This window comes from Actinia tenebrosa, unplaced genomic scaffold (genome assembly GCF_029948245.1).
Source record: "Actinia tenebrosa isolate PJP-AT-01 unplaced genomic scaffold, QUT_ActTen_1.0 PGA_scaffold4__44_contigs__length_22323623, whole genome shotgun sequence".
NCBI classification, from domain to species: Eukaryota; Metazoa; Cnidaria; class Anthozoa; order Actiniaria; family Actiniidae; genus Actinia; species Actinia tenebrosa.
In genome coordinates this window covers 8,540,425-8,564,444 of record NW_028292581.1, presented here as the reverse complement: position 1 = coordinate 8,564,444, position 24,020 = coordinate 8,540,425, and the positions used below count along the sequence as shown (strand labels likewise).

The 24,020-nt window shown below is 36.9% G+C and overlaps 1 protein-coding gene across 3 annotated transcripts; it reads right to left on the bottom strand.

The window, feature by feature from the left end:
* Positions 1 to 555: 555 nt before the first annotated feature.
* Positions 556 to 23,485, bottom strand: LOC116296725 (integrin beta-1). Of its 3 annotated transcripts, none has more exons than XM_089036224.1 (29): positions 23,358 to 23,485; positions 22,235 to 22,307; positions 18,356 to 18,447; positions 17,851 to 17,955; positions 17,033 to 17,096; positions 15,790 to 15,921; positions 14,450 to 14,546; positions 13,803 to 13,896; positions 12,874 to 12,963; positions 12,529 to 12,615; positions 10,926 to 11,000; positions 10,161 to 10,256; positions 9,879 to 9,977; positions 9,426 to 9,499; positions 8,974 to 9,028; positions 8,613 to 8,665; positions 8,236 to 8,320; positions 7,779 to 7,849; positions 7,412 to 7,471; positions 6,481 to 6,546; positions 5,499 to 5,574; positions 5,187 to 5,274; positions 4,402 to 4,511; positions 3,825 to 3,917; positions 3,143 to 3,278; positions 2,521 to 2,628; positions 2,126 to 2,235; positions 1,989 to 2,045; positions 556 to 1,875 (listed from the first exon to the last, which is right to left on the bottom strand). In XM_089036224.1, exons 2-29 carry the CDS (start codon positions 22,290 to 22,292, stop codon positions 1,810 to 1,812), a joined length of 2,397 nt encoding a protein of 798 aa, XP_088892350.1. In that variant the 5' UTR covers positions 22,293 to 22,307; positions 23,358 to 23,485; the 3' UTR covers positions 556 to 1,809. The 3 variants fall into 3 exon arrangements, with proteins under 3 accessions (XP_088892350.1, XP_088892351.1, XP_088892352.1); XM_089036225.1 differs by lacking the exon at positions 23,358 to 23,485 and adding an exon at positions 23,085 to 23,209; XM_089036226.1 differs by lacking the exon at positions 6,481 to 6,546.
* Between the last annotated feature and the right edge of the window lie 535 nt (positions 23,486 to 24,020).

Below are 24,020 nucleotides of genomic sequence, written 5' to 3'. Positions count from 1 at the left end.
GTCGATGTCGATGTGTTTCATGACTAAAGACTCATCTGCACAGGCTTAGCCTCGCTTGAGAAAAAAGTCAACTGTAATGTAAAGAATGTGCAGCTTGAACAATACCAATGTTTTGTACCAATCCTACAAACTTTTAAAAGTATCTGTGAATAGATGACTTATAAACGAGGCTAAGCCTGTGCTGAGTCTGTGTTCTTCAAAAACAGCCGTATGTTTGAATCGAATGCGAAACTGGTGTATTTCGCCCCTCGCTTCAATCTGCGGCCTCGAGTAAGATTCCTGAATGGACTTGTATTGGCATCGCATGCGAGTAGAGATTGTAAGGTCTCTTCCTTGATTATCCTGTTTTCCTCCTTCCACAAAACCTAACAAGCTAAATAAAATTCCAACTCCATCGAACCGTACCCTGACTTTGATCAGCCTATAAGTCGTTTCAGGGTTGGATAATATTGATGCTTTAAGGAAGTATAAGAATCAAATGTACGAGATTAAACATAACAGGCACCAATTAAGACCACATAGGGCCAGAAAAAAGAAGGTTAATATTTTTCACACTTTGGTTATAAAAATTAGAACATTTTATTTTAATCTGAACATTAAATGTCTCTTATTGTACATGACACTAAAATACATAAAACGACCTGCAAATAACTGATACTAGTCTATTACTAACCAACAACTAGCTCTAAAACACGTGTTCACACGCCCTTGCAATCTAATACTCGCTCTAACATCAAATCTAAAACATTACTATACAATTTTAAAGTTTTCATAAAGTTTGATTAAGGGATTTAGAACACACTACCAACCCTAAACAATAAACCATTGAACAAAGTGTATTGCAATAGACCTCCTCGGCTCAGGCGTAATGTCTTCCCATTTCAGACCACGTGTCATTCCCTTGAGAATAAAATTCTTTTTTTGAGTTGTATCCTTTTCATGTGTCTTCTCATGTGCAACCATTAAACAAAGAAATGATACTCTAGGAATTGACACGCGGTCTGAAATGGGAAAACAGGTCTATCTATCAGGCCTTTACCTAGTCAATGATTCCCTTAGAAAATAATATTTCCTTGAGAAAGATATCGATATCCTTCTGTCTTTAAATATAAAAATAGTAACTATATATAGAAGTGAAAATAAGAACCAATTTGAAGGGTACTGTAGTGGTCTCTTCCTAGTTGATATCGTTGATTTGGGACTAAAATATTATTCTTCGGTTTAGCTACTATACTGTTTAACAATTATTTTCGCGAACAGACAAGCGTTTCTAAAAACAAGAACCAAATTTAAAGGTGTTTTTTTCGGACTAAAAAAATACGAGGTCAAGCTGATTCGAGGTATTTTCCTAATTCACCTCAAAATAGTATAAAAAAGTATTTCAGATGATAAACATTTCACAGCAAATAATAAAATAGTTTCCTGAAATTAAAAATATATAATTGCTATCCAAATGTGAATAAAGTAAGAATTATTTTAGCTACTAGAGCACAGCTCTCGGAAATTTAACGGTTATTAATATCTTACTAAAAGAAACTTTAAACATTCTTGAAATTCATTCCTAAGGCGGCTTTCGGAGCCGAAGCAATATATTCAACTTGTTTCGTAGCTTTCTGTTCCATTTTTGTATGGTATCATACATATGCCACGTACCATTTTTCCATCCTTTCATCCTTCCATCCTCTAAATTTTTAGTTTCCTACATCCAACCAAGATACACGTGGCATCACATGAAGTCACATGACATCATTATATCACATGACTTAATACGTCATCAAATACCATGGTTGCTAGGCAACAAGTTCGGTTCTATTTGCCATGGTAAGTAGGATTCTGAAACGTCGTTGTGGCTTGCTTAAAGATTGGATTCTCACCCTGAAAGAAAATAAGATAAACATATCAATTAATTAATATTTAATACATAATAACCCGTATTTAAATATAATTATCAGTTATATCTAAATGTAAGACAAAACTAAGGAAATTACCGTGTCCCATTTAGCGTTTTGTCTTTCTTTCTCAAACTTGGCGAATTCTCTTCGATCCTAATATTCGTAAAAAGACAAGAAACTTTAGTAAAGGTTAATTTAACAAAAAGCAGAATCTTTATAAGTATGGATCATACTTGAATAGTGGCAAGGAGTTTCCATATCAATAGTAAAGCCAGACCAACACCCAGTACGCCAAGAATAACGCCTGGAATGACGGCTAATGCTCCTGCCTCTTCAGGACAGACTGAAAAAGAGATACGAAATTGTTAGCATCGTGGTGAATTAAATATCTTCGTACGCGAAACCAGCGTCATGATGTCATAGCACATTTCGTATGACTATAAAAAACCAAGGGACGTGCTGTGCCGTGACCGTGAAGGCATCGCGTTTGAGCATTTTGATTGGCCGCCTTATGTGCCATGACAACCAAGCCGTTGTCGTGGCAACTATACCAGCCTCTACCAGATTCTAGTAGAAGTCAATAGACACATGTAAAGATGGACCGGCAGAAAGTACAAGTGTAACTCGCCCCTTTTTCTTTTAACAAAGATCTCCAATTGCCTGTTTTCATTCTCTCGGTAGGCGAAATAAACTTTACAGTCATCTTCATCTGTAAACTGACACTGCTCACCCATTTCTGTTGATGAGATAAAAGCACGTTCAAAGTAATGCATCAGTAACATGAAATTACTGGTTACAACATTGGTATAGGAAATCAAATATTTGAAAATAAATATCACGAGTGTTTTTTCAAACTGCACAAGAACCCATTCGATGTTCTTTTAATAATATGACCATCCAAAAAATTAGATCAGAAGTGTTTTGATTTTTTTTTTTCAGAGAAGATTTTGCTTTTCCCCAGAGTGATTTCAAAAAATCAAACAATTGATGGTCATATTATTAGGCCGAAAACTATATGTTGCTATAGGCCGTAAAGAATCATGCAGCGTAAAGACAACGATGTTGCACGCTGAGGTAACCCGTGCGCGCTTATTTAGTCGCGTCAATAAAACAAAAAAATACATTACACTAAAAAGGGCTGTTTTCAAGGAAGCAGAGGAGCATCAAACGTGCCGTATACCGTGCCGTGTAATACCATAATCGGTAGAGAGAACAGCACTTTTAGTATGAACACTGATATAGGTACTAACCGGAAGTGATTTCATCCTTCATGATGTACACCGCATCTTTACACTGGGCTTGACATTGTGCAGCATTTAGTTTACCAGTACCAAACACCCAACACTGCACACAGTCACGGTTCTCAGCACACTTCCCTTTACAAGTCTATTAATGATATTAAGATATCAATAACTATCTGATAGACTCCTCCAGTACCAACTAGACAGGGTTTTTTGGAACACTTCTATTAATGATATTAAGATATCAATAACTATCTAATAGACTCCTCCAGTACCAACTAGACAGGGTTTTTTGGAACACTTCTATTAATCATATTAAGATATCAATAACTATCTAATAGACTCCTACAGTACCAACTAGACAGGGTTTTTTGGAACACTTCTATTAATCATATTAAGATATCAATAACTATCTAATAGACTCCTACAGTACCAACTAGACAGGGTTTTTTGGAACACTTCTATTAATCATATTAAGATATCAATAACTATCTAATAGACTCCTACAGTACCAACTAGACAGGGTTTTTGGAACACTTCTATTAATCATATTAAGATATCAATAACTATCTAATAGACTCCTACAGTACCAACTAGACAGGGTTTTTTGGAACACTTCTATTAATCATATTAAGATATCAATAACTATCTGATAGACTGACTTATGACCCTTTTATCGTTCTTGACTTACCGGACAATCATCACAGAAGGTTCCTTTATAACTGAGAGTCGAGTTACAGACACATTTACCACATTCACATGTGCCTCGTCCACTGCACAGTACCTGCACAATACATTAGGGGAAACTTTGTCAGTCATGAGGTGTACACAGACGTTTAATTGAACAATGAAAGGAAATTACCGGGGCAAGAAAGGCAGAGAGTATGGATGGATGGGTAAAATGTAGGAAGGAGCCTGGGAGGGAGGAAAGGAAGGGATGAATGGACGGACGAACAAGTACAGTCATGAGGTGTACACAGATGAGCAGACGAACAATGAATGGAAATTAGCGAGGTAAGAAAGAAAGAGATGTAAGAATAGATGGGTAGATTGGAGGGAGAAGGACGGAGTCAGAAAGGAAGAGAAAAAAGGAGAAAAGAAAAGGAGGAACGGATGAACGAATATAATGATGGACAAATGATGGAGGATGGGGGAAAAATGTGTTGGAGGATGGGAGCAAGCATGCAATGGATGAATAGATAAATGAATATTGGAACTAAGGGGCGTATTTTGAGACGTACTAACTGATAGCTTGTTCATATACTAACATTGTTTTCGTTGAAACATGGTTTAGTATCTCGGGTACACATACAGTCCGGTCCTGTCCAGTTACCCACACAAGTACATACTTTACAAGCACAGCTACCATGTTCAGGGCCTGAAAAACAAGCAATAGTGAAACAATCACCAATTACTCCAGAACAGCTTGACAGAGCAGAGGTGAGCAGCGAAGATAGTTCTGTTAACAAATTAAATGACTCAGACGCCGAAAAATCACTAAAACAGTTACTGCTGCAAACCAGAAGGGACATTCACACATCATTTATACATTCAAAGTTTCAGTGGTGCTACCCCAATATTCCTGCAACTATTTTACAAAATCAAATTCTACAGTACTTATACTCAGGAAAGGTCTTAATATACCACGAGTTAAAACAGAATTAGCTACGAAATTGTTCTATTATAAAGGTGCTGTTTTAATAATGACTTGAAGAGCTGCAGGTCTTTAATACAATTTTTTTTAATTGTGCAGACTCAGTAATCTCTCGGTTTTCAGCCGTGCCTTAAATTTGAGATTCATCATTTTCCATACATCGGTTCACTGGTCAAACACAAAGCGCTCAAGCGAGGGGCCAAGGTACTTTCAATGGATTATTAAAATTTGAACCTTGCAACCTTGACTGAAATGCTTTGTGTTTGACCAGTGAACCGATGTATGGAAAATGGTGAATGCGCATGATAAATCTGTTGCCCTGCTGGCAGAGTCTCCCTTGGCGATTCTTGGCAGAGAAAATCTGTATCACAAGAGAGTACAACAACTCAGGATACGTACCTCCACAGACGAGTCCAGAGATTGGATCTCTTGGACAGTCCATGTTAGTGCATTCACAGTGATCCCCATAGATGATCTCACCAGGAATCTAGACACACAAAAAAGTGTTAACAGTGCTGCGTAACTATAGCATTAAATACACAGACACACACACAATAAAGTTATGAATTTTTTAAAGCATTTCATTGTGAGTAGAAGAAAAAACAAGCACAAATAATCTTCTTAACAAAAAATTTAGAGGATATTTATTTTCTTACTTCTTGCCTTGTACATGCTGGGGGACATAACCTGTGATACGAAAACATGTCTCACCTTGCTCTTACTGCAAACACACTCGCCACAAACACATTCGCCACGTCCACTACAGACTTTAGCAGTGCCGTTACCCCTGGAATAACCAAAAAATAAGGTACATGAACAACTCCTGTACAGATATTCTACGCAATAATCCATACAGATAAAACTACATGTACCTTACATAGTGGACACACTGTATGACAAATAGCTCTTTGGGAAAGAACTCTTACGAGTGAGTTCTGACACATGCGCTCGTACCCAAACCCCACCCATCACGTCACCTCTCTCTAAACCTCTTCACCAAGGAAATGGAATAGTTCCCTTCACAGTTCCCTCCACCATCTTAAAAGGTAGCGGAGCCTTTGCATCGAAGCGCGACGAACGGTAAGCTTGCAGTGATAGAAACATGTGAATAATTGTCCAGGGTATTAAAAAAAGCTTTCTATTATTGCAAGCTCACCTTTCGTCTCGCTTCGATGCACAGACAAGGCTACCTTTAAAGATGGCGCAGGGAACTGTGAACGGGACTATTAAGTACATTTCTTCATCGTGCGCCACAATGTTGAGATCAAGAAAACCATATTATTAAGACATTTCATACCCACGATTGTCTTGCTTTACAACACAAGTAAAGTTATCAAGATTTAAGGATTTTATTTTTTAGCTTTGTTTATGAGCCTTTTTTAGTTAGATCCAAATAGACTACTTTAGCTTGGACGTAATGTTTTCCTATTCCTGACCACGTGTCATTCCCTTGAGTATCATTTCCTTGTTTAACGGTTGTGCATGAATATGAATACGACTCCAACAAAGAATCTTATTCTCAAAAGAATGATGACACATGGTCTGAAATGGGAAAACATTACGTCCAAGATAAAATGGTCCATTGATTAGAAATAAGGTGAAAGATAGAACTCTATATCACCCACACCAGTAGAACATTTAGGATTTAGAATGATTATGATTATGATTTGATTTAATTTCCATGACTACTTACGTCTTACTGTTGCCATGGTTACCAACGGGCGTCTTCTCGTCTCCAAGCAACGGATCGGTTACATTGCTTTCAATCACGTGTTTTAAAGTTTAAATACAGAATGAGTTGGGCGTTTTAAAAGGTTATATTTTTGTTTATTTTGAAAAAGCAAGTCAGTTACTCTCTTTATTTATAACATTTAGTATCATTATTATTATCATCGTCAAATTAGTATTCTGTGACCAGTTAGAAATTTAGATTAAAAGATTTCTTTCGTAACGTGATTGTTGATCATTTGATACATGTATCTGAAATCTACGGAGGGGGGGGGGGGGGGGGGATGAACTTGTCTCTATCTTCAGCTTTTGATAACCGAGTGGCCCAAGAAATGAGCTGAGAGGAACGCCAGCAGTCCTTTAATCTTTTTAACATTGCATTACATTACTTTTTACAGTACTTTATCCTTCAATTTAAAAAAATGAAATTTAAGTTCTCAACATTTTTTAAAATGAAATTCAAATTCTTGACATTATTGATAATTATATATATGTATATATAAATATTTAGCTCAGCAAATGCAAAGTCAATAGAAATAACTAGCAGATTTGATGCTGTGACGGACACTTTTGATGCTGTCACATTTGATACATTCACTTATTTGGTAGTCCATTCAAGAACTGATTTAGGATTAGGATTAAAGGTTCTGCACACGTCGCATGTTGAATAATCAGCAAGTCTCTAGTGAGGTTTGAGGTAATACCCAGAAAAATTCCCAAATTTCATGGGTCTTATTATAATTATTATTATTATTTTGTTCATTGTTTGTTTGTCGTTTTTTTAGATGAGTTTTTATTTCCTTCGTTTTCTAAGGTCTGCTGGACAGATAAATTGCCCCTAAATTTGCAAATGTTGAAATTCATTCGAGTTAAAATACTATTGCTTTACTTCTTACCTCTCGCAGCGACTAGTATCGTACACATCTTTAATAGGGCAGCCGCAAAGTCTTCCTCCACTACGAACAAAACCAGTATGATTAACAATACAGGAAATAAGACAATCGTTGCCAAAAGTAGACAAAAGAAATCTGCAACTTAACTCGCAAGATATTTTTTTCACACTACGCTGTAGGTATTGTTACACCCTGCAATGCTCCATGCAACTTGTGTCGCAACACCGTTGCGAGAAAAACTGCAGAGAAAATTACTCCGTGTAATCGCGCCTTAGGCAACTTGCCAAGAACTATTGTCATAATAGTTGGCAAATTAACATCAAAATTCTAATGTTTGTAAACACCAACTAGGGATATAGGGCTCACTTACGTTTCTTCGTTACATTTGCAGACTCCACATTGTAGTGTACCGTTAGTGTTACAGATAGGACTCTTCACAACCTGAAAACATTAACCACAAATATAAATAAATCTTAGGCTTACTGCAATTTTCATAAACACGCGAACTCTGTGTCTGCGAGTTGCACGCTGAAATTTGTTTTTTCGCTGCCGTCAGTCTAACCATATCAGTCACGTACCTTTCATAACGAGTCGGTTTGAGGTCATTTGACTGTTTCGATAAAATTCATTGAATTAAAATTAAAATTCGAAAGCTGTTGTGGTTTTTCTTATTCGTGAACGTCAATAAAAACCAGCTGCTCTGCTCACTTTCTTCATATTCACATGCTTGATTGACGTCTCCATCACTGAAAATTCAATTCTATTGTGTCTGGAGTGCATGAATGCTTGTAAATATAATCAAGACTAGATTAGATAATAATTCTTACTGAATTTTGTGGTTTCTCGCATTCACAGTCACATATATACTCCAGTTTGACATTCACGTCTCCGAATGCAGTTTTCAAAGAAAACCTGAAAGATGAACAAATAGTAGTTGAACTGGGGTGAATAAATGGATAGATGGGAAATGAAAAAATGAATGAAACAATGAAATGTATGAAGTGAAAGGAAATTGGAATACAATGTGAGCAGAGGTTTTCTCTCTTTCTGCTATCCTGGCAGGTAGAGGAAAAAACCTCTACTCGGAGGGAGAAGTCGGAAAAAATGAACGAATGAATAAACCCCCTAGGAATGGAACCCCGGCGAGACTCGCAGAGGTGAGAGGTGAGTGCACCAGCCTTGGATTCCAATATGTGTAACTTACCCTGGTTGTTTGTTAGAACAATCTGCAGCTGTCACTGATACATCAAAAGACACCTGAAAACATGTCGCAACAACAAAGCAACATTATAAACCAATAGAGGTTTAGCACCATCACGTGTCCACGCCCATAATACATCTTGGGCTACTAGTGGTTAGATGGCAGAACAATAAAATCCCTTTGCTCTTGGGAATTGAATTCTTTCTCATGTAAAACGATTGTATAGTTCCTGCCATCTAACATGGCTGCCGTCACGTGATGGTGCAAAACCTCTATATACATGAAGTAAAATGAAGAAATGTTGAGCAGGTACAAGACAGGAGATGCTTGCTATGAAATGAAAAAAATTGTCTATTTAACCAACCTCTTGTCCTATCTTCACACCAGTACAGGTATTTTCACCTTCACGTTTACCATTTCTGTGAGTACAAAGAACACATACATCATATTCATATCTCTGGAGGATGGGTAGGAGACTGGTGCGATTAACATATAAACGAGGTTAGCTGTCACTTCCATTAAATGCATTACATTTGTGCAGAACCCTGGAATTGTTATTGGAAAATTTGCGTTCATAATGTAATCAAGGGTGTTAAAAATCCTGACCACTAGAAATCGTGTCTATATTTCTCGAAATCTCAAATAAGAAGTTCATTCGCAAAATATTCATGTATGCATCCCTTCTGCCTAAGCACACTTTTGAGCGTGTGCCTGTGCTCTAAATATTTGACGAGCCATTAAAATTGAACGATATTTTTCCCCCAAACCCTTGATATAGCATTTAGCTACACTTATAAAGTATATAGTCTTCCTTACGGGCAGTTAGCCGTGTATTTGATCTTGATGCCTTCTGGTGCGTTGTCTGTGATCGTCTGGGTTTGAGCAATTCTCTTTTGATAAAACAGAGCATCAATAATGAGATATAGACCAACAAGTTGACATATATAATACATATATAAAAAACGCAGTAGAACACAAACAGCAGCATAGCGGAAGAAACAGCAATGATTATAGCCGCACAGCAGCAATAACATACAACAACAGCAACAACACTGAAGACTATCGTGCACTAGGAAAACATCAGTAACACAATGCCAACAATACTAAAATCGATTATGTGGACTTTAATCAAATAAAGGCTCTTTTTTTATCATTTTTTGCTCGTATGCTTTCGACTGACATCAACAAGAAATCGGTTTCACTAGGCTTCAATAGTTATCCTGGTGAGTACATATGAATAACTCGTTGTAAAGTGGTTCCTAATCTTACCAAATAAGCCTCGCGTACAAGGGGCACAACATTAGAGGAGTCATTGTTCAGCCTTTGTGCAACTGCTCCGGTCTCGCTGCCAAGAAAACTGGCCAATGTCTGTAGTAGATTCAAATAGATAACATTAATACAACTCTTTCATAATGTAGGATTATTAAAATACGGACGCCGTTCTATTTCCTTTTCCCCTTCATTAATAAACGAACCTCTATAATACGGGCACTCAGCTCTGTTCCTTCAGTGTCCGTTGTACAGAAGTTTGACTTTATTACTTAACCTTACCTCGTAAACACCAACTTGAGTTTTAGTGATTGCAAATATTGGAGCCACTTGATTCTCTAGAAGAATTTCGCGGACAGATCCAACAGACGGAAAATCCTGTTATTAAAGAGATTGGTCATTTATATTGTAGAGTTTAGGACACATTCATACTGCAAGCTCACAAACGGTTGCGTGTGGCTAAGGATTGAAAATGGGTAGGGATGACAAAGCTAAGGCAAAGAGATGAACTACGCGAGAGAGCTCCCGGCTCCATCACATTAAGCGCTAATTATCTTTCCCTTCTCTCTTCATTAGTGTTTCATTTTAAGCTAAAGCAACAGAAGAGAAGTAGTAACGAGTGAGTGAAATCACGGTAAATCAACCTCTTGCTTTACTGGCAGCGCATTTACCCTCCACCTACAGTCATGTTAAGTATTTGATAATAAGGTTGTTTTGAACGGAGAACTCCACTTTACTTAGACATGTCCTGGTCCGTGTGTTACAAACCATGCTAGAGATCAGTAACGTTATGAACACAAAGTGGATGGTAAATCATAAGATATTAGGAGTTCAAAGTCCATTTAGTTTTTATAAATCTCAACTTAAGACAGTTTCATTTGATATATATTTCATGTGCGTTTGAGACGTATTTATATAAAATTTACTTTCAAAATGATCGTAGCATAAATAAGCATAAATAAAGTTACAACTTGCAATACTAAAATTAAAATCTGTCGTTTTCGTATTGAACAATATTAATATAATGGTATTAAATCATAAACGTACCAGAGTAGTTGAAGCAGCGTAAGTACCACCCTCAAGATGACATTTAGCATCATTAGGAACTACAACACCGGCAAGCTAAAATCACGATACAAACAATATCAAATATATAGCATGGGCGTGGTGCGTGTGAGATGGGGGATGACAAATAGAGACTGGTAACATGGCGCACAGGACTGTGGGATTGGTGCGTATGAGATGGGGGATGACAAATAGAGACTGGTAACATGGCGCACAGGACTGTGGGATTGGTGCGTATGAGATGGGGGATGACAAAGAGAGACTGGTAACATGGCGCACAGGACTGTGGGATTGGTGCGTATGAGATGGGGGATGACAAATAGAGACTGGTAACATGGCGCACAGGACTGTGGGATTGGTGCGTATGAGATGGGGGATGACAAATAGAGACTGGTAACATGGCGCACAGGACTGTGGGATTGGTGCGTATGAGATGGGGGATGACAAATAGAGACTGGTAACATGGCGCACAGGACTGTGGGATTGGTGCGTATGAGATGGGGGATGACAAATAGAGACTGGTAACATGGCGCACAGGACTGTGGGATTGGTGCGTGTGAGATGGGGGATGACAAAGAGAGACTGGTAACATGGCGCACAGGACTGTGGGATTGGTGCGTATGAGATGGGGGATGACAAATAGAGACTGGTAACATGGCGCACAGGACTGTGGGATTGGTGCGTGTGAGATGGGGGATGACAAATAGAGACTGGTAACATGGCGCACAGGACTGTGGGATTGGTGCGTGTGAGATGAGGGATGACAAAGAGAGACTGGTAACATGGCGCACAGGACTGTGGGATTGGTGCGTATGAGATGGGGGATGACAAAGAGAGACTGGTAACATGGCGCACAGGACTGTGGGATTGGTGCGTATGAGATGGGGGATGACAAATAGAGACTGGTAACATGGCGCACAGGACTGTGGGATTGGTGCGTATGAGATGGGGGATGACAAAGAGAGACTGGTAACATGGCGCACAGGACTGTGGGATTGGTGCGTATGAGATGGGGGATGACAAATAGAGACTGGTAACATGGCGCACAGGACTGTGGGATTGGTGCGTGTGAGATGGGGGATGACAAAGAGAGACTGGTAACATGGCGCACAGGACTGTGGGATTGGTGCGTGTGAGATGGGGGATGACAAAGAGAGACTGGTAACATGGCACACAGGACTGTGGGATTGGTGCGTATGAGATGGGGGATGACAAATAGAGACTGGTAACATGGCGCACAGGACTGTGGGATTGGTGCGTATGAGATGGGGGATGACAAATAGAGACTGGTAACATGGCGCACAGGACTGTGGGATTGGTGCGTATGAGATGGGGGATGACAAATAGAGACTGGTAACATGGCGCACAGGACTGTGGGATTGGTGCGTGTGAGATGGGGGATGACAAAGAGAGACTGGTAACATGGCGCACAGGACTGTGGGATTGAATTTGTGGACGAGATCAAATAGAGCTCTGCTATTTTGCGTTCTTGAATCAACGAGGTCGAACCACAAGGATTTTAACAATATAATGCACAATATATATGTTAAACGCCCTTATCCCCCGTATTAGCCGTATTCCTTACCAGTCCATCTCCAGCAAAATGGTAGCCAGAGTCTGTACACAGGATTACTAATCGTCTAGCATCGAGTTTACTTTTCCAGCCAATTTCCTGCCGGACCAAACAAAGAAAGCGTTAATAATGAAAGTTTGGTCAAAATGATCGCAAGCGTAAAATTTCTAAAACATGCATACAAAAACAATTATTGGTGCGCGCACTTGTTTGATGGTAAAATGAACGTAAACTGTCAAAGAAAAGCAAATATCTTCTGTATACTCGCGTATATTTGGATTCTTTGCACAGATCTTATGAGTACAGAAGAGCAGACTATTGTTTACTCCGGGGGGAGAATGACGAACATCACAATACCTTTTCACATACAGCGACTTGAACCAGTGCGTCTAAGCCCCCTTCGGGACGGTCAACGTTACCGGAGATGTTCAGTGAGCCCACAGTTTGCTGAAATAATGAAAAAGTACAAAAAACAATCTGAACTAAAAATCTGAGCTAATTGATTCGTTGTTTGTTCTCGCGCGTCGGGTAAAGAGTAGCTGATTAGAGCTGCAATGGGTACGATGCGCTGTCTCATGATGGGTCTAAGCGGTCGACCCGATAGGGAGACGACAACTAGAATCTACTTAGCTACAAAAGACGCAATTTATACCTTGGAAATTCATTAGTTCGTGGATACACAATGTTCCGGTAGAACATCACCGGTAGTGGCCGATGTTTCTAACAAAGTTTGGCATATACCATAATGGAAGGGGGTAAGGTCACGTGACCTTTTATTGCCTATATAACCTAATTGCCTTTTATCGTAGGGAAACTAACAGGGACCATTGCTTGATTGAATTGACTGACTTATTAATCCATGATATGATGATCTAGAGGGTTCCGCCTACAACCTGTTCAGTCGTTAAGAGGCTATACTACTCTAGGTAGTAAACAGAAGGTGTATGCGAGTACAGACCACGGAACTTACAACAATCAATCAATAAAAAAAGATAAAACAATCAACAACGTTATTTCACCCCGGCCTGCTCTCAGTCTGACCTCTAGCTCAGCTGGTAGAGCATTGGTAGTACAATTCCGAAGGTCGTGGGTTTGATTCCCAGCGAGGTCGGAAATTAATTTTTCCGAATTGATTTCCAAGGGTCTTTCGCCCGGAATAACCTCGTTCCCAAGCACTAGAACTTATCTATATTTCTATATCTTGTATTTTATAAATGCTACGCGGTCCACATATTCTCGTCTTTGTTTAAAGAGGATAACACTTATTGAGTGTAAAAGTGGCGTACCTCAAAGTCAGTTGGGTTCTCCGACAGTGGAAGCATGTTTTTGAAACCAAAAGCAGGTACAGATTTTGGGTTACTAATAGCTGGATGCATTAACCTGAAGATAAACAAACAAAGGTTATGATTTGTATCCGTTTATATTAAGAATCTTCACTGATTGATCAAAAGAAAAGAAAAAACGAAAGGAAAGGAAAGGAAACAAAACGAAAAGAAACGAAACGAAACTAAACGGAACGAAAGAGAAGAGAAGAGAAGAGAAGAGAAGAGAAGAGAAGAGAAGAGAAGAGAAGAGAAGAGAGAGAGAGAGAGAAGGAGAGAGAGAGAGAGGAGAGAGAGGGACTTTCTTTCTCTTCTCTCCCTCTGCCTTCCCTCTCCTCTCTTCTCTGCTCTTCTCTCTCTTCTCTTCGCTCTCTCTCGTCTTCTCTTCTGCTCTCTATCTTCGCTTCTCTTCTTTCTCGTTCTCTTCTCTTCTCTTCTCTTCTCTTTCTTCTCTTTCTTTTCTTTTCTCTTTCTTTTCTTTCTCTTGTTCTTTCTTTTTGTTCTTTCCTTGTCCTCCTCCCTCCCCGTCAAAGAAAAAGCAAGCAACAACAAAATAAACCAAAGGGTACGGTAAGGTAAAAAATCGAGGACAAAACGAGTACTATACTTACACTGGAGGGTACGTGTCGATATAAGGAGCCAGCGGCTTATCAACAAAAGCACCAAAACCAAGACGGAATGACTTGGTAATCCCTGACATCTCCTGGGCTGAAACACCGAAAAATAACAAACACTTAAAATGAGGCATAAGTGAATATACTGTTAAAGTGTGTAGATATCAATCGAGGCATACACAACTGTATGATTTTCTTATTTGGTATTACATATTATTTACATATGTATATAGAGTATGGCCTCACTTTATTGATATCTACACATTTCACGATTCAATGCTACTGAAAGACAACTTTATTGTTCTTGAACATACTCTGTTAACGAAAAAAGTTTTAGCGTAGCGAGAGTACCAGCATTGCCAAGGGACGAGCGTAGAAAATACCGGAAACACAACTCCTTAAGCCACAGTATCTTTAATACTGAACATTTACATAAAGAACGTCAAATGGGAGAAGTTTTTGTTTCAGTGGAGAAGATAAAGTACGATATGCTGTACAGCGGTTTTGGTATGAGTGGGTAACATACGATATTGACTTACAGCACGTACACGGTACGACATGCCGTAGAGAGGTTTTGGTATGAGTGGGTAACATACTGTACTGACTTACAGCACGTACACGGTACGACATGCAGTAGAGCGGTTTTTATATGGAGGGGAAACATACGGTACTGACTTACAGCACGTACACGGTACGACATACCGTAGAGCGGTTATCGAACGAGTGCGAAACACTGATACGGTACTGCCTTACAATAGAGCAGTTTTCGCATGACTATGAAAAGCTCAGTGGCGTATGTGCCTTGCCGTGACCGTGATGTTTTCTAGTATTTTAATTGGCTGACTTTTTTATCGCGCAATGTGATTGGTCTGGCATTGCCGTGACCTTGGCGTGACCCTGTCCGTGTCGTGGTTATGCCGTGTTCCGGGTATTTGATTGGATGGAGAGTAAACTCTCGAGCAATGTGATTGGTCTGGCGTATCCCTTGCCGTGTGACGACCGTGCTCGTGCCGTGAGCTTTTCACAGTCATACGAAAACTGCTCTAAGTGGGAAAAGTACGGTACTGATTTACCGCGCGTACACGATAGACTACGACTTGATGCCGGCGAAACGATGTCAGAGCCTTGTTTTTCGATTTCGGCGCAGACGCTTCCGCTTATTGCAGCTGACCTTAAATCACCAAGGCTCCCCCAAAAAGCTAAACTACAAGGAAAGACAGTTTTCAATGACAACTTTCTAAACCTTCATAATACGGTCACTTCTTTAATAAGAACACTGTCCGTTTTAAACAGGTTCAAAAATATTGTTTTAGTACTGAGTTATTTCTATGCGTTACCTAGTTTTTTGCCTAAGGTTTTGACTTGCTGAATGTCTTCCAACATCGATCCTGACAGGTCCATAAGGTAGTAAAGATCAACAGGGTAATTCTCTGGCATTCGGACTTTGACATTGAAGGTAGATGGTTGTCCTAAATGAAGGTAAAATTCGTTTATCAAACAACAGGAATATAGGTTTACATAATCAGGTGTGCAATTTTATTTAGCAATTTCTGTTGTCGGGTTATTTTGGAAAAAAATTCGCTTCGAGGGATTTTAATTTTAATTCAAATAACAAAATTCAGTGCTTAGATATCATACTTAGAGTAATGAAAAAATAAATAAATCGTTCTTGTTTTTCGAGGGTAGCACTTAATAAACAGTGCCTAATAAACCTTTCACCTGCGTTCCAAGATCGAAATGAAGTTTACAAGTAGATTTTTTTTTTCATTTTTTTTTTTTTTTAATGTGAACCGATCTGTGGGTGATTTTTAATTTCATTTTCTTTCTTCTAATGAGTTCCTTTTATTAATCTTTGCCTACCACTCACTCATATAACCATCCACCCATTTATTCATTCATTCATTTATTTCATTCATTTAGTTGACATTTTCTTGAGTGTTAGACATGGGTCAAAAACACTCATATAACCACCCACCCATCCACTTATTCATTTATTTTAGTGCACATTTTCTTGTGTATTAGACATTGGCTTCCATTATAGTTTACATCTGTCACTAAACCATTACAGTCAATCCAACAAATAAGGTAAGATCAAAACTACTTCATTGTTGTAGAATTTGTTTCCAGAACCACTTAGCTTAATGGAAAGAGGAAAAGCCTTGAGGGATGTCATTCAAAACCAATTCATATAATGAAACTGCAGCTTCAGTCAATGCTGACATTTGTCAATTTATTTTACCAAATCTATAAATCAAAAATAGATTGTTGCTGAATTTCCTTTTGAGACATCAAACACATCCTCAAGCTATGATATGATCTCAACAAAATACTTTTGATCATAAACTAATCTTGAAAGATAAAATTTAAGGAAGACCACTTAAATTTTATTTATTTAGGGATTTAGAAAAAGCTGGTAAATGCCAGAGAGCAGACAGACTTTAAATACCTCTTACACCTTTTTTAAAAAAATATAATTTAATACAAAAGAATTGAAAAATAAATATAAATGTTTTGCCATTCATATGTTGAAAAAATGGCCAAAATCCATTCGTTTAGGTGGGGGGGGGGGGGGGGGGTTACCTGGACGTAAGCGAAGAGTTAAATTCTGTGGTGCAACTTTGATTTTGTCATCAAGACTGTCCACCTAAAGAAAAATAGGTTTGTCAACAAAGACAATGCAATGTGCTGGTACTAATTAGGAAGAATTGAAGCCAAGCTCTTTGGGTTAATGGACTTTTTTTAAGTGAAGTTTTAATTGCTTGAAACAAAATACATAAACATACATAATAGATATTAGTGCCTTGCAACAAAAAATAAAAATTTTACTGTCACTGTTAGGCATAAAAATATGTCCAGTAAATGACATTATGAATAATAAATGTGTCATGCTGAATATTGAGATGGACAAATCTGTCTTGACTAAATATTATAAAATGAAGTGAAATAAATAAAAGAAAAATATATAGCTCACAAGAAATTTTTTTCCTAGTCATAATAATTTTCTCCACCATAAAAACAACATGCCAGTAAGGAAATTCAATCATTAAATTTAATTTAATTCAATCTTTATAAGGGAATCTGCCACAACCTGAGTTAATAAGCATTGTGGTTGGGAGAAGATAAAAAATTGTTTTTGTTCAATCAAGGAAAAGATAAATCTATTTTTACACATCAAGATTATTATAATTATTTAAATAATGGAATGGAAGCTTAGTCAGCGCCAAAAATATTTCACTGCAGATTGAAATGATTAATTTTCCCTTTAGGCAAGTATAGCCTTGTAAGTATATTAATAAAAAAACTAGACCATATACACATACATACAACTATACAAGTGTAATTCACATATAGTATAATGACATGATGCATGAATATTTAAAGTATGCCCAATTACTTACTGCTTTGGCATCATGTCCAGATAGAGGGTTCGATACATTCTTGCATTTATTTTCAAGATGTTTCTGTAGCATATTACATTTTGGTGTTTTTTGACCAAAGTAATTCTGCAACAAAAAATAACCATAATTAATCAGAAGTAGGTTATTGAGAATTTCTATTTTTCTCCATTCTTGCTTGCCTGTTTGCTTTGTTTTTATTCATTCTTTTATTTTTACCATACACTGTATGAGTGTGGCGTGGTAGTCATACCACCCTTGGCCTATTCTCTCTTGGGTCTTCAGGTCAAGGACCAGGGGTGCAATTAAAATGCATTTGTCTCTTAACTCTGTGATCCCAGGTTTGATTTCTATACAGCACATAGTCATAAGTAAGTAGATTCTGTCGCATCTCTCCCTTGATTGAAGGGTTTTTCTCTGGGTTCCTGTAGAATTGTGGAGTCACATCCACAGTTCTAATTTTATTTTTTGTAAAGTAGGTACATATATTTATTTATACTATATTTACCAAATCTTGACACCAAGCACACTCTGGGCTTAGTCTTATACAGTCACCACATGTAAGCTGTTTCTGACATTCTTCAGATATATCTCCAACAACTAAAACGAAAAATGAAATTAAAATTAAAAATATATATCTAATATATGTTTATGCAGCATGCAGAACTTTTAAAAAGGTTAAAGGGTTTATAATTTCTTATGTTGTACAAAAAAATATATTTTATACTCTACTGGGAGGGTGTGAAAAGTTTACAGAAATATCATATGTAAAATATAAAAATAGCGTAACTTGGCAATAATTTACCATGATTCAGCAGTAGCACTATGCATGACAGTGAAGTGAAAGCAGATCTCATAAGAGATTCCTTAGACATCAAGTGACTGTATTCAGAGTGCTTATAAACCATCTTTCTTTTGTCTTAGCTTAGCTCAAAGATGATCATGGGTATGAGAAATAAAGGAATAAGAAATAAAGGCTTGCAGTCTATAATTATGGGTGGTGTACATAAATCAACATTTGCATATTAATGTGTAATGGAAACCCCCCCCCCCCCAATTTTGTTTTACTGAATTTTTTTAGTATGAATTCTTTTTTGAATTTTGACTATAAAAAACTAAATTCAAATTCCACTTAAGGCCCTATTTGGTAAATGTCATGCTCAAGAAATCTAATTTTGCTTGTATTTGAAATTATGAGGATGCTTGCTTTCACAGTTACTCTGTAAGGTATGACTAGTGTTTCCAAAGAAAGAGATATGTCATCAACTATTTACTTTGTAAAAGATGGAGGATCTATATACACAAAGTTCTGAATAAAAAGTGTAGTCCTCTGATATTCTCAAAATTTGTTCCTAGAAACTTTTCTTGCGTTCCATACCAAATTCAAACCAGATAACAAAATATATTCTCTTTTTTTTAGTTTTGAATTTTTTTTATTTTTTTTTCTGTACACTACACAAGTTGGCCCTCACACCTGTATGGCCATAAAGGGGATTTTTTATATACACACTAGCTCGAAAGGATGATTTATAAAATGTTTCTGTTGTTAATTTTTACTTAAAGGAGGATCTTTACTGACAACATTTTTTATATTTTGGTTCATGATAGCATAATAAATCAAACTTCAAGGAAAAAGCAAACAGATCCTTTAAAGATTGGAGAAAAAACAATAACAAACGAAAATTTGAGAAAAACTGCAATAATTTCTGATAAATTATTTTTTTCAATATTGATTTGGAAAATGTCAAAACCCATACAACCATATACATTTTATACCATACAATTTTATTTTTGAAATCTTTTTCCAAAACTACATAATATTTTTCAATTTATGCTAATGAAATGCTAATATTGAAAATGTTGACAAAGATATCCTATTGAGTAAAGGTGCTTCTGGAAAATTATTAAATACGGGAATTAAATGGGAAGAGGAGAATTTCTAGGGAACAATAGAAAAAATGGAATAATTCCCCTCCTAGAAAGTATACTAAAGTATACAATATTGTTGATAGTATAAGAAAAATTTAAAGGGCTTGGTGGGGGAAATTTCTGAATCAGATCACTTTTTAATTCCTAGTTTTATATATCAACTCTGAACAGCAACAAAAACAAAGTCTCTAACACAGCAAACAAATGACACAAACTAAACTAATCTCCTTGAATTCAGATGTCCAAGAAGGAAGTATTTTAAATCTGTTTAGTGGGGTGCCACTGGAGTTTGATAGGAGGCTATTACTTTTCCTCAACAACAGTTACACAGTTATGCAAATTTATTTCCACATCATTCATAAACTATCCTGGCAGGGGTCAACCAAACACCATGGGGGGTGGGGTAAGTAGGGGAAATGGGCATCCAAACAAATATATTTCAAGGATGTAAAACAATAAAAATGCTTATCAACACATATAAACACCCCAAAAACAAAAACCTTTATTTTCTTGCAATACCTCCCAGCCATATTTCTTTCTTTATACTTTTATCCATAAATTAGTAAAGACATATTTTTCATACAGAGGTACATATTAATCTGATATTCCATTGAAATCTGTTTTAAAATATGTCTTCAGGAAAAAAATATTTAAAATTATTTCAAAATTTAGAAAAACACAAATGTTATATGTTCATATGGTAAATAATGAAATACCAATCAATAAAGGACAAGAAATTTGATTTTATCTAGGTATTAAGTTCATAACGAAGCTCACAAATGATGATGGTCTCATAGCGATCTGTTTACATTTTGAATTGAAAGCTATAGGTTAGGAAAGCACAAATATATTATGTAATCTTTAGTAAAAAAACTGTGTTTTTGATAGAGTACCAAGTGCTGTAAAAATCATGTGGTATTTCTAACTTCTGAATAATTTTATTTCAAAGGGAAGAGTCAATTTTTTTAAGACGAACTAAGCAGCTTAAATTCCTTATCAGGGCTGTAAGTATTAATAAATTATTCAAACAGAAAACAACAAAGCATTATTTTTCATGAGGAATCAAACAGTATTTATTATGTTTGTATATAATCATCAACATTTAATATCTAAAACCACTATAACATATACCTACATCTGGCCTGATTTATGAATTACAAAATTCATCTTCAATTTTACTCTTGATGAATAAAAAACAGATGAGTTTGAAAAAAAAATCAATTCCAAAAACTTAAAACCCTTGCTAAAAACATAAAAATATGTTCTAGAAACCAGCCACTTTAGGATGAAGAGTTATTCAATTAGGTCTCTACAACATTAGAAGGCCAATCACTTCTCGATTCCTTGGAAGAAGGGAATTATATAAGTACCTGAATGACACAACCTACACTCCAGGTGCTTGGAATTTACTGAATGCAGAGGGTAAAACCCAGTGGAGATGTTTCAAACTGTGGGCACAAGTTTAGAACGCCCTGCTGATACACCTCTATGAAAGTCATGTAGGGATTTTTTTAATAATGATTTTTTGTGTGAGCCAGAAAAACTTCCATTCTCTAGTAAGCTGATTTTCAATCTTATCATAAACTAATCTTGAAACCACATAATCTTCCAAGGTGTCAGATGGGAATACAAGAATGAAAGTCAAGTATACGTAGATTATCATACGACAATTTGGATGCGATATTTTTTTAATGACACGGAGTTTCCTGCTGTTATGCTCTATATACAGATGTGTGGTTGAAAAGTGGTTTTTCCTATAAGTGAACACAGAAACAAACGATTTTGACTGAGTTCAAATCGATCACAGGACATTTTCACAGTAGTAAAATAATTTCTCGGCATTATTGTGAAAATTAAGATTCCCACCTGAACAAAACTGCGGTTGAAATAAAATAATTTTTCGACATGTTCATAATATAACTTACACGAAAATATTTCGAAGTATCTCAAAATCCACGTGTGAATGAAATAATGTACACATGTAACACAGTCGAACAACAATGAAAACATAACATTTTCTATCTCCGTCAAATTTCTAAATTGTCAAAAGCCATGCCTTAAGCTCATTTGTGAAATTAGTTTCAAATAATCAAGTAAATGAAAGCTGATCTGTTTTTATACCGCTCAAAAATGACTCAAATACACAAACAGTGTTTCAAAAAAATTGGCGTCAACTTCTAAAACAAAATTGTTTTCCAATTAATTAGACCTAACCTAAATACCTACTGGCGTAGCTGTGGGTATATTTGACGATTAGCGTCTCATTTTTTTATTTTTTTTTTGAAAGATCAAGATGAATATAAATAATGATAAGTATTTTTTGACGTGCTGCGAGTACAGAAATAATGAAGTCGTCACGTAAGTAATACCAGAAACATAAGGTCATAGTATTCAGTAGTCACAAAAATTAGAAAAGCTAGAAACCTAATTAATAATAATAATAATATAATCTGCTTACCAAAAGATATTGCAGATCCTAGCAAAACAATACCAGTGAAGTATATAGTCTTCAACATGCTTATCTCTGGTCCCTGTAAAAAACGACAATGCATAAAGATGAAGTCCAAATGTCTTGTTGTCTTGGATTCAAATTATAAATGTTTAGCATTGGGGATTATTGTATTGAACATGAATTTCACATTTCATATCGACATTTAATCAAAAACACATCCCTCTACATCAACCGCTACCTATTGTCAAAGGCTTGAGAGCCGCCTAATTTCCTTCATTTCCTCTAGAAAACAAACATTTGGTGCCTTTTATATGTCATTTGCAATAATAAGGAGCTTTGAAATAGTTAGAATTCGCGACATATTTGATGTCTAACGCGGGATTTAGTCTCCAGCATTAATTCCATGTCAGTGCATCGATTCTAATCTTTCTGGAACAGAACAGTTCCTTAGAGTTCCTAAATATACGCAGGCCAATATTCTAAAAGCGTTTGTAATCTAACGGCTTCGTATGAAGAGTAAAAGAACAGCTCTTCGAGCCTCCAGAAGACAGCTTTACTCATTGGTGTCAATGTTATCATGAAGAGAAATTTTTTAATGATGTCAAGCGCCACAGAGTCACGCAGGAAAATAAATGATGAGAGCTCAAAAGAGAACAAAACGAAAAATTATTTAGACACATTTCTGGGTAGACAAACGATTAGTTAGTCTAAATAATGGAGCAGCTGTTCGAGAGTAAATACAAGATGTACATTAATGAAGCTTGTCTCGTGCGCTTGTGTGTTGGCGTTGGGCGCGTAAATCATTAGGTAAACCTAGATTTTTGCTTTGGTTTAAATAATTTTTTCTTGACACTACCTGTTTTGCAAATTGAAAGAAAACTTGACAGTCGCTTCAAGATAATAGAGTATGCTTCAGAGAAAATAAAGGTTGGTGATAAAAGAGCTACTTGTCGAGCGGTTCAAAAAAGTTTTGCTGTGACTGGTGGTAGTGGCCTCAGAGTCATTCAGCAAGCGAGCATATATAGTGAAGCAGCTCTGAACGAATGACAAAGAAGTTCAACTCATTCGAAACATCTTGTTTTCCAGCTAAACCCAGATATATCCACACAATGAGGTGTTATTTACCTACCTTTTTGAACTGAGGTTCTTGGTATTGAGTTTAAGGGCGGCTTTGCTTAGCAGAACAAGTGCTGCCTGACCAAGTATTCCATAACATCCGAACACGTTACCAGAATATCGAAGCAACCGGAAGCTGACTTGTCGAGATTTGCATGCCAACTATGTGACGTCACGACACACCCCGTGACCAATCCACAGACCACTGATCCTTGATCAGGTAGGACGCCACTAAAATATTTTAGGAAGCATTCCTAATTGCAGAGATAAGGATTCATAACGATTATCCAAACCCATCTGACTTGCCTGGCTGTAGATCCAATACAGTAGCATAAAACAACATATTTAGATGGCTGCAGAAGTCCCTGGATGTCTAGATACAGTAATCGAGTAACCTTTTCAGGTAAAGCAACGTAATGAATTGAATGAATGACTGGGAATAAGTGCGAATTGATCTTAAACCACCAGTTTGATAATCCAAGACAATGGTAGTGATAACGACGGCCTACCACAAACAAGAAGATACCGCTAATGGCAGTAAAAAGGTTTCTTTTCACATCCGAAACATTTTTAATTCTGTTATTATAATTGAGCTTGGAACTGATATTAAAACAAAGCCACAGGCGACTAAATGAAAAGAGTGCGAAGAGTGAAATAGCCTTAAGAAAATTTCCTG